General features: G+C 45.7%; 1 protein-coding gene across 1 annotated transcript; it reads left to right on the top strand.

The window, feature by feature from the left end:
• Positions 1–2,135: 2,135 nt before the first annotated feature.
• klhdc8a (kelch domain containing 8A) lies at positions 2,136–10,393 on the top strand (the record flags this gene model as incomplete). Its single annotated transcript, XM_079999972.1, has 7 exons — positions 2,136–2,300; positions 2,401–2,611; positions 3,310–3,474; positions 3,581–3,799; positions 7,691–7,792; positions 8,164–8,312; positions 10,340–10,393. 7 exons carry the CDS (start codon positions 2,136–2,138, stop codon positions 10,391–10,393), a joined length of 1,065 nt encoding a protein of 354 aa, XP_079856098.1.
• Between the last annotated feature and the right edge of the window lie 1,192 nt (positions 10,394–11,585).

The raw sequence follows: 11,585 nt of genomic DNA, 5'->3' as shown, positions 1-11,585 counted from the left end.
GATTTGGTTCGTTTTCTTTTTTTAATTAACTGCCTGAACAGCTTGAGATCAATGGTTAAGCCCACCAGCATCAGCTAAGTCATTTGCGATCAACATGCCTCTGACTCTAAACTTTTAATTAGGTTGCCGCGTGGCAACTCCCCGTGCCGCGCACCGATGGGAGGGGGGCCCGCTTCCAAACTTAATGCCGAGGAAAGCTGATGCTTAATTAAATTAGGCATCGCTAAACGTCTGAGTTTGATATCATGTCTTATCATACATGATTTTCTCATTAACCTTCCAACGGTGTATGAATGACAACAAACATTGTTTATGGTAATTATACACGAGGACAAACAGGGAGGCTTTATAACCCCGCCTAGTTAGTTTGTCGGCGGGCACGCGCCTTAAATTCATGAATATGGTAATCTGACTGAAAGGGGGACAACCAGCCCCAATATAAAGACGAAGCTAAAACCTGAAATGTCTGTCAGGTAGTTTTAACTGGGGTACAGTATATTGGGTTATTATTAGTTACACTGTGGAATACTGAAGTTTGTTCCCAATATGAGTTCTTAGAGACAACTCTTAGATTTACTTTTAAAAGGATCTTTAATTATTTTGCACCATTTTGAGTTTGCCGTCTGGGCTTTACTGCTCATCGCTCCCTGCGAGGTGCACAGCAAACATACTTAATAAAGGTAGAAACACAGGAGTGATGAGCTTGTATCTCCCCCTTGGATAGAAGAGTAGAGGTGGATGCAGGAGAGGTGGAGGGAGCGCAGCAAAGCAGGAAGCACAGCAGGTATAAGAGCAGGAGGAATTGGCTGCTTAAATAGGCCGTGGAAGCATGTGGCGCCGTTGTCTGACAGCAATAGCTCCGCAAGCTACGCATAATTTATCAACCACATCCAGGCAGGTTTGTTGATACTTCCTAACGTTCCAGTTACTGTAATACCGAAGACACCAAAATTCTGGCTCCTACTATGCAACATTAAAGATCACCTCAGATTCTACACTCAATATCTGATGGGAAGGTATAGGTGGGAAGGTGCATAAAAGGTACAAAAATAATGGTTTGCTTTATGTGGAGCGACATGTGTGACACCGATTTGCCATTGATCAAGACAGAATCTCACACGATGCGGACATAATTGGTGTAAAAAAATAAATAAATAGAAGACGTATAAAACAGGAATAAAACAGGAAGACGCCTGGTGTACACGTGCCAGCACAGGCTTGTGATGGTGGGGAGGCTGATGCTGCTACCGACTGTTTAAAAGAGTTGGGTTGGGAACGCATGTTCGTTCTTTTTTTAGTTATATTTATTATTGTTACAGAACCTTCTTCCCACGTCACTTGGCTGACTTTTTCCTCGGTTCCCGAGTGGAAACAGGAGTGTAGGCAGGAGAAGTAGGTTACTGGCAGGGAACTGGAGTGCCGGGGAGGGATGACGGAGACAGATCAAATAAACCAAATGAAACACAACACAGTGGCGTACGGAGATGAGATAAAAGCCAAAGAAGGAAAGTCAAAATATAAGAGCTGTCTGCTGTTGTGATTCGCTTATCTGAGTTGCATGTGGAAGAGGAACATAGTTGTACACGCATGAATGTATGACTTTATTATCTGTCAAGGTGCTAAATATGTCTGTCAAATGTTTTAAACCATGACTCAAATGAAACTGCCCTCACTGCTTCTCTTCAAACTCTTCCGCACTTCCTGATTTTGAGTTTTCTTCCACCTTTAAATGAAAATAAAAACCAAAAAGAAACGTGTGTGACGCTGCCGATGCTACCTTCAATCGAATTGAAGTCTTGCGAATGTACCTCGCATGAGAATGAGATGGCACAGAATTTGCTAAATTATGTAACGTGATGGTAAGGTAAGTAATCAGAATGGGATTTGCTCATCTTCAGTTGTGGGTTACTAACACACTACTGTTACGGTTTTGTGTTACTGTTCCACCAGGGCCTAAGGGTGATCCTGTGGACCATCCATTCCTTGTTTGGTAGAAGACTGGCCTTACCACCGCACAAATCTCCACCTCTACCTCAAGACCCTCCCCCCAGTATCACTTGACCCTTCCAAAGATTCCCATCTTTCCATCTCTTTGGGCTACCTTCCACGCTGTGGGCGGTGGGGCAGCCAAAGCCATGTCAGTGCCCTCTGCCAACGAGTTCCACTGGCAGAGCCTGGCCTGCCTGCCCAGCGGCCGTGTCTACCACACTCTGACCGAGGTGGGGGGACAGATGTACATGCTGGGGGGCTGTGATGCGGCGGGAAGGCCTTGCACTGCCCTGGACCTCTACAGCCCTGAGGTAGGGATGCAGATAATGGGACTTTTTTTTTTCTACTTCCAGTTAGAGGTCAAGCCTTTTCGTGCTCTTTTCAAAAAAAGAAAGACATCTGTTTTTGCAGGGTGACCGGTGGATAAGCCTGCCCCCCATGCCCACCCCAAGGGCAGGTGCAGCCGTGGCTGTACTGGGGAAGCAGATCCTGATTGTCGGTGGGGTAGGGGAGGACCAAAGCCCCTTGAAGGCGGTGGAGGTGTACAACACAGAGGAGGGCCGGTGGAGGAAGAGGAGCCCCCTGCGAGAGGCCATGATGGGCATGGCTCTCATCGTGAGAGGTGCGTCACGATAGATGGCTAAGATAAAGGCTAAATGGTCTGCATAGTGGTTTAAAGTTTAAGGGGTTAAGATGGATGGTGGTAATGCTGTTCCATGCGGCAGCTTCACTAGTGAAAAAACACCTGACAAGGAAGTAAGATACAGGCTGATAGCTGAGGTTGAGAAATCACCTTCATAGGCACCTTCACAAATACAGTCCAATCAGTCCTTGTGCAGGTATAAAAGTCCTGTTCTAAAAGTCAGCTAAATTCTCCCTCGATCACTAATGGCTTTGGCGTGTTGCCCTTAACCAAAGTGGAAGCAATTCAGGCTGCTACTCACTCCAACTTTCTCTGAAATTGCCAGAGGAGAGTTATTACGGCTTTCATCATGCTGAGTTGATTGCTTGATTGAAGACACCCTTCATTGCTCTCCAGCTTTGGGGGAACTGGAAGTGGTAGCGAACTCACTGACAGGCTGTTCCAAGTGGCTGACGGTGTGTAAATGGGTGCTTGCTGTCTCCTTTAGTACTCACAGAGTGTATAGTAACTGTGTGCTTGAGGTGCTTGAGGCACCGCGGTGTGAGCAAAGTGTTCAGCAGAAACCAACCCTGAAAAAACACCTCTCTGCCTTCAGTTTTTGCTTTGAAGGCCAGTTCAGAAAAAATACTTCTGGCAGTCCTTTATTGCTGTCTCACTCTGTGACTGTCTGTCTGTAGATGGCCGTGCCCTGGCAGTAGGGGGAATGGGACCCGACCTACTTCCACGGAGCATCCTGCAGCAATATGATTTGAGAAAGGATGTTTGGGCCCAACTGCCCCCCATGTCCACTCCTCGCTATGACGCCAATGCACATCTCTTGGGCAACAAGATCTATGTGGCAGGTGACAGCCAGACAAGTGTCCGTGTGTCATGGCTTTGTTTTCTTCACCAGACACCAATTCAAAGATGTTCATGCCGACGAATTGCGTGCACTCCTCTCTCCGGCAGGCGGCCGTCAGTGCAAACGGCCCATCAAGGCCTTCGAGGTTTATGACTGTGAGAGCCGCTCGTGGGCGCCGCTACCCATGATGCCGTGCAAGCGCTCCTATGGGGGCGTGGTGTGGGATGCTGCCGGGAGGCTATGTCTGCTGGGCGGGCTGCGTCAGGGAGGGGGACACCAGAGCTCCAAGTTCACAAAAAACGTCAACATATTTGACTCGAATCAAGGTACGTTTGTATGGAAGAAAGCTTTCCTTTGTGGTGTCAATAGTCATAGGTAATAGTTGGGATTGGTTCGGTGCTTTACTTTTTTGTTTCATGTTACATTAGTTATTGACAGTGCCTCTTCCATTGTTCTGAAAAACCTTTCTCTGCTACAAACTTCAAGCTGAAGAAATTTTTATCAATTTTTATACCATACCATTAATTTTTATACCAGGATGAGGCCTATGTCCTCAATGCTATACAATATTGCATGAAATGGCATTTAGCGTTTTGTCCCTGTGGAGAGGGCTTGTCCTTTGTACTAAAGGGGACACTTTAAAAATAGCAGGTGAAGAAAGGCGGAAGGGATCATAAAAGAGAAACGTTAGAACTGGGTAAAAAGAAGGGTACAAAGAAAATTAATAATTAATTTCAGACGGTATGGGAGATTCAGTCGTACTTTGGAGTTGGCCAGATGAAAGCCAAATAAGTGAAATGTGCAATGGAAGTGAATGTAAACGTACAAAGAGAAAAGTGTGCGTGTGTGTGTGTGTGTCTGTGTCTGTGTGTCTGTGCTAATTTGTATGCTGGAGAATTTCAGAGAGTCTAGTGGGCTTCAGAAGTATGTCAGACATTCACACCTATACGGCCATGCTTAAAAATCCCTGCAGCCACACTGGAACACAAAGCGCTCAAATATAGTTACGTCAGACACCAGCGCAAATCCCCCACACATTCCCACACATCCACCCACACACACCTCATCCCCTCCCCATCCCTAATCACATTTTTGGTCGAGATGAGGTGGGCAAGACATGACAAGGCAAGGCTGGACAGGGGAAGGAGAGGGAGAAGAAGAAGAAAAAAAAAAAAACGAATGAGAAACACGGTTAAATTACCCAAAGATCCAGAAACAAATTGTTTTATTATCCACCTTTTCCAATACGTCTGGCCGCGCATACCCCGGCAAATAATAAAAGAAAAAAAGAAGTAAAAAAACACCCCGTAGCTGTCACAGAGATATATGTCCCATTATCGTTACATTACCCGCGCCGCAATATTAAGACGTATCGCTCGCCCTGGCCCGAGGTAAGGCCATTTCTTCGGACAAACTTGCGTTCCTGCCGCCCGCACTCATCCTTCACCACATCCACGCTTCCCTGATTCAATTGTTGTCTTCTCTTTTGTTTGTTTGTTTGTTTGTTTGTTTGTTTGTTTGTTTCTTTCTTTCTTTCTTTTCCCCACTCCAGTCCTTTTTTTCGGGGAACACACACACACACACACCACGAAAGATACGAACGACCCCATCGCCTGAGTCGTCTTCGTCTGCCGGCTGAAAATCAAAGCTAAAACAAAAAGGAAGAGGGAAAAAAAACCCAAAAAAACAATGACACCAGTGGAGCGCAGGGGGATATGTCTTCAGAATGAGCGGCGGCGGCCTTGGGCAGCTGCGCATTCTCTCTATTCATTTTATTTTTTGTATCGCACTGTGTCCTGCCGCTGGGGGTGGCTGTCGCATGCTCCACCTTCCTCACCATATGATGGCATGTCTTCTCAGCCGTTTTCTTTCTCTCTCTCTCTCTCCTCCTCTGCTCCCTCTTCTTGCCCCATCTCTTCTTTTATCTCCCCATCCCTCTGCCTCTAGTTTCTTTCATTTTTTTTCTCTCCGCCCCTCCAATGAAGTTACTTTCCCTCCTCCGCAGTCACGATGCGCCCAAGCCTTGATTTCCATCAGACAAACAAGCCTCGGCAAAAACAAAGCATAATAAATAAATAAAGTCTTAAAAAAAATAGAAGAGTGAAAACTAACTCAGCGTTTTGGAGAATTTTCTCTCTCTCTCTCACTTTCTCACTCTCTTGCTCTCTCTGGGGGATTCTGGGGAAGAGATTGCTGCTCTTGTGTTTGTTCCACACCACCACCTAATTATGGCCACCCTGCAGTACTTTGAATTGTTTTCGGTTCATAGTGACGTGCAGGCCAGGCCAAATGGACCTACCTAGACTCGACCAGCTGGTTGAAAAATAGGGGGCTGGCTGGGGGGACCTCAGTACCGCAGTACGATACAAGTCAAATTCAATTTGTCCAGAGCTCCAGGAAAGACATGACAGTGTTGCAGAACTGAGCTGAGAGCTTTCTGATGGATACAGAGGGATGCAAATGCAAATTCCATCACAACAAGCTTCTCTCGGAAAAGGTGACGACTATTCGTAGTGATGAAAGGTTTTGACTTTTTTTTCACTCACTCACCAAAATGAGTCGTACGATTTTCTGACTCTTTGTTCATCTGGACAAGAGTTAAGCACTTTCAGTTGAACATTCACTCTTTCGCCCGCTCTTTTGTCCGAGTGGCTCCCGACTCCTGAGTCATTTAAAGGAGCTGTTCGCTGGAATGAATCGTTCACAAGTCTGGCATCACTTACTATAAGTAGGCCCTAATAATAAGCACATTTATACCTATTTCTGACATTTTTAGTAGTTAACAGAACAGTGTTATAAAGGATTATTTAATTGTAAAAAGTGTGCCATGGAAGAAAAAAAGTTTCTTAAACACCGCTGTAAGGTATCAACATGCTAAATTTCTCTGAGGCTTAAAGTGCACGAGAACATGGCAAACCCTGTGTAGCTTTCAACGGGGACCCGGGACCAGAGAGGTAAAACGAGGATGAAAAGATTGGCTCCTATCTCGCTTCATAGTTCTCCTCATAAACTCTCTGATCGACTAAATTAACTTAAGCCCTCTGGGCTGTTTTCTGCACCAAACTCGAGTTTGGTATGAGATAGTTTTCCATTTGAATCTGCATCCCTCGACTCGTATTGTTGCCTTTTGAATTGGGTGCATCAATCTAAATGGATTAGATTAGATCCCTAGCGGAATCCTTCATTTTCACAGCGCGACTATAATGGAGGAAGAATGGAAAGAGCAGCGAAGAGCAGGGAGGAAGAAAGTTTGTGTGTAGCATTCAGACTTCCCTTCCCCTCTCCCTTTATCACCTTGCCGTCTGTGTTTCCCTGCCACCTTTTTCTGTCCTTGACAGCCTCCTGCCTCCTGCCTTAGACGATAACCTGCGACCCCTGAACTCCAGCGCAGGGCTCTGACAAAGAAAACAGGATCAAAGTTCAGCAAACATCCTGTGCAGCCGTCTCACCCTCTAGCACAGGGGTTGTTTCGTCGACACCAACAAGGATTACAGTACGCGTCCGCTAGACCGGTGTCAAACATTTTTACTTCCACGGCACTCTTTTTTACAATAAATAATCCCCTGGCACACCACTATTCTGTTAACTGCTAAAGACGTCTCAAAGTCGGGAGTCACTGGCAAAAGAGTGGTCGAGCGAGTCGACTCACAAACTGAAAATAATTACTGAGGCCAAAAATAGTCCAAGCCAAAAGGGCCGAAACTTTCATCACTGTGAATAGCCATCACTTTCAGAGTGAATCTTGTCCTAATGGAGCTGCTATTCTGCCTGAAACTGATGAATTACTGCAGCCTTGCAACGTTGATCTTGCAACACAAGACAATCACTTACATTCTTAATTTTTCATTATTATCATCAGAATTTTAAACATTTTCACAACACACCTGGCAAGCCCTCGCGGCGCAGCAGTTGAAAAACACTATAAAAGATGGATGAAAGATGGAAATGGGGCCTTCCCAAGCTGCCGACCCATCTGCCAGTTGGATTCATATCCAGTTTAGAAGATTGGTAACCGATTGACGTCCTCTCACCATAACGTGAGTTGATTGGCTCATAAGGGGAAGCTGCTTTGGGAAGCTTTATTGGCTTAAAAAAAATTTCATTTGCTGAAAGCACCGGCTGGACGCAAATCTCTGGAGGTCAGAGAATCACACACACATGCTGTCTTTGCGTATTAATGACTGTTTGGGCCGTCCGTTGCTCTTTGTTGTGTTCAGGCATGTGGCTGAAGTCGGAGGAGACGGTGCCGATGAAAACCAAGAGAGCCGACTTCGCCTCGGCGTTCCTCCGCGGTAGGATGGTGGTGGCGGGCGGGCTGGGTAAGTGGCAAATGGGTGGCATTTTGGGTTTGAGGTTGGGTTTCATTAGCCAGGTTCAGAATCGTTTGAAACTCGGCGTTGACCTCAGTTAGCCTGCTTGGATATACGTACATGGGACACACTGGACTAGGTTTTACAATACATAGAACACTCTGAGAAGCAGAGGACTCAAGTTGTGATAGAGTGTAGCAATAGTGGTCAAAAGAGGCAAATTCATTTATAATCCTTCCTTTAGGAGGTCCTTTGTGACATGTGACAACCATCTCATTTACTGTGTGTGTGTGTATGTGTGTGTATGTGTGTGTGTGTGTGTGTGTGTGTGTGTGTGTGGGTGTGTGTGTGTGTGCGGGCGTTGGGGGGCGGTGGCACAGGTCACGAGCCCTCGGCTCTGGGTACAGTGGAGGCATTCCATCCGCAGAAGAAGAAATGGGAGAGGGCGGCCCCCATGACGGTGCCTCGATGCTCCGCCTCCTCCATCGTCATCAGAGATCGCCTCCTGGTTGTGGGAGGAGTCAACCAGGTGGGCTGCTGTTAGTGTCGCCAGTGTTACGACTAATGCTATATACAGTACAGTAAAGTTGTATTCTAACTTCTGTAGGTCTGTCTGACCAAATAATCAAAAATACAAAAAAATGGCGTATTTATTTATGCCAATTTAATTTATTGTGCAATAACTTAAAATACCTCCTCTAATTTCTTTTTTTTTTTAACCTGTGCTGTCAGCATGCTGGACATACAACACAGAGTATTTGTATGTCATGGCATCTAGGACAGCGTTAGTCTGCAAGTGGAGTTCAAGTCCTCAGCCTGCAATGCAACTCTTTATTAATTCTTAAATCATCAAGAACTGCTGCAATAACTCTGTCCTGTGGACGATCTGTAGGATGACAAGAGCACAGGTTTTTGTTGTACAGAACCACCACCAATCCCCTTCTATGGTGAACTACTGTTTGGGTCTATATACAAGTAATTACTACTCCGAGAGGAGGAAATTCACCACGGGTGAGAGTTAAACACAGAACCAAACAACATTTAAACAGAAACAAACATTGGACAACAACATGTATCGAAAAACAGAGTTAATCAGGTCCAGGAAAACTGGAACAACAATTTGAGCACGTGGCCTCTTCCTGTCATAGTTATGGCAGTAAATGAGGGAGGAAAGGAGAGGAATGCAACAAGGAGGGTGCTAGGGTGCGTTCAAAGCAGTGTGTGTGTGTGTGTGTGTGTGTGTGTGTGTGTGTGTGTCCACCGGTAGGTGTACAGGACTTATTCCAATTGGTTTTGGTGTAAAAGGTTAGGATTATGTCCTGGTGCCTCCAAGCAGCAAGAAAGGGCCCCGAAGCCACCCCCGCGCGCCGCAGCTGCATAGACACTCAACGGCTCAAGGAAAGCCCCAAGCACCTCGCCCTCCATCCACAGAAGACCCCTGGGCAGCCAGAGAAGCCAGAAGCCCGCGGAGCAACCCCCATGCCCGGACCAGAGTAGCAAAACCCTGTCCCAGGGAGCACGAGGAGGACCTGCATCCTGGCGGCGCACACATACAACCCACTACCACGTGCAAGACGCAGCCGCAGGCACAGAACCCGAGCTGCAGGCGCCAGGCACGGAGCGCAGGCCTGATCCACGCCCAACGCCGACAGACCATAACCCCGCCCGAACCACCCGCCCTGCGCAAGGGCAAGGCCCACCCCACCACAGCCGACCAGACGCCCCACCCGGCTGCGAACCCTGAGCGCCCACCCACGTAGCAGAGTGGGCTCAGTGCGTGGCACCCGGATGTTAGCAAATAGAAAGCATGCTGTCATTTGGCCACTAGGGGGAGGGGGCATTTTGACAGTTTTGGCTTCTATTCATTTCTGAATTTATGTTATAATAAATGATTCCCTGTTTTATTAGAATATATAGGGCTCCTTAAAGTGGTAAAGTATTGTGCAAAAATCTTAGTACTAAAAAATACCTGTTAATACTTGGACTCTCGTTCCCAAGCTTAATAGTTCCCAGCTCATAGTAGGTCAAATACTGTAACAAGGTAAATATCTGGAGGGCAGCATGTCAACCTTATGCATATCATGAAGTAAAATATACACAGTGTTTGTCAGCATGATAGACAGAGAAAGAAGGAATCTATTCTTCAGGAGACAATGTAACCTTTATTTGCACTGATTATCATAAAAATGCCCTTTATGTTTACAGGAACGATTTGAATACATAATCTCCAAGGGGATCCAAGGGATTTTTGGTCCCTCCACTTTCAAGGAATAGGATTTAAGGAATTGTTATTACAATGTTATAACATTATTTACATTTGTGTGTGTGTGTGTGTGTGTGTGTGTGTGTGTGTGTGTGTGTTTATTGAATGCCCTTTAAATCCATTTGAAATCGTCAGTCTGACCCAAAACAGGAATGTAACTGACATTGCTGAATGTCCCTTTTTTTAAATTTATTTTTATTTTTTTACAGAGAAAACATTTATCTTATCTTGCTGCACGTCTTTTTCCACATGGAGCTCAGTGTGACGTCCGTCTCCTCCCTTTTTTGTTGCAGGTTCCCAGCCCAGCCCATGAGATTCTCTACGTGAAGGAGGAAGAGTACCTGTAGAGAGGAACCCCCCCCAAACACACACACACACACACACACACCATCTAGAACACAATCAGTGTGTGGTTAGTGGGAGAAGAGAAGCGACTCCAGTTATTCTGCCTTTTTTTCTTTTTGTTTTCAATATCTGATTTTATTTTTATTTTTTTTGTGGGGCGGGGGGGGGTTCCAGACTCCACTAGTGTTGTTGACATGGAGGAAAGTGAGAAGCATGGCTGAACCAGGGCGGCACAGGTAATGTGATAAGAATGATAACACCGCCCCCTGCTGGAGCTGGAATGCGCTCACGCTGGAAGACACACACACACACACACACACACACACAGATGGAGGAGCTGGCTCTTTGTCCTTTAAGTCCTTTTCTTGAGACCATAGAGGACAAAATGTTTTATACGATTTTACATTTAATACTGTACCACAGGAGAGGATAATTATATGGACGCTGTGTTTTCTGCGCATTTTCCGTTAGTTGTGTTTCTCTTCTTTACCGTGTGCAATTTATCGGGTTTGTACATTGCACTCTGTAGCCTTAATATTTCCATGTGCATACATTAGTATCAGGGCATACATACAGTGAACTAAACGTGGACATTTGAATCTCGGAAGAGTACTTAACCGCACTCCAGCATAATGTTGCACTAGCGTATTACCACTGACCGGGTGTCAATTTTTACCAATAGTAACGCCCTAATATATGAGCATTGTTGTCGAATCGACCCCTGTGTGTGTGTGTGTGTGGACTGTTATATATGTTTTGAATTGTGTATGCGTACTGTATATCAAATATAGTAAATAGCGCGCTCACAGACACCTTGTATAACAATGCGGACAGGAAGGCTTGTCTTGGCAAGTCTTTGGTAGCACATTACGTGACCTTATGTCCAGCAACACTCACCGGGTGTAAATCTTCAGTATCTGCAGCAACAGAGTTCTCTATGTACATGTTTGATTTTATGGAACCACTTTTGCACAATGTACCTTTTCATGGCCGGTTTCATTTCATCGCCATTTGATAGCTTCAGGCTCAGGTTGTAGATTTGAAAGCACAGTTCTATGGTAAATATTTGTGATTTCTACAGGTGTCGCCATTGTTCTGTGATTCACAGCTCGATCCGAAATAATCGAAGTGTCTTCGGTCGCGTTCTTCTGAAGACGAATGGATATTTCCTCTGACCTTTCTTGTCCGTAAGGA

This window comes from Zeus faber, assembly GCF_960531495.2.
Source record: "Zeus faber genome assembly, chromosome: 5".
Taxonomy (NCBI): domain Eukaryota; kingdom Metazoa; phylum Chordata; class Actinopteri; order Zeiformes; family Zeidae; genus Zeus; species Zeus faber.
This window is presented reverse-complemented; position numbering and strand designations above follow the sequence as displayed.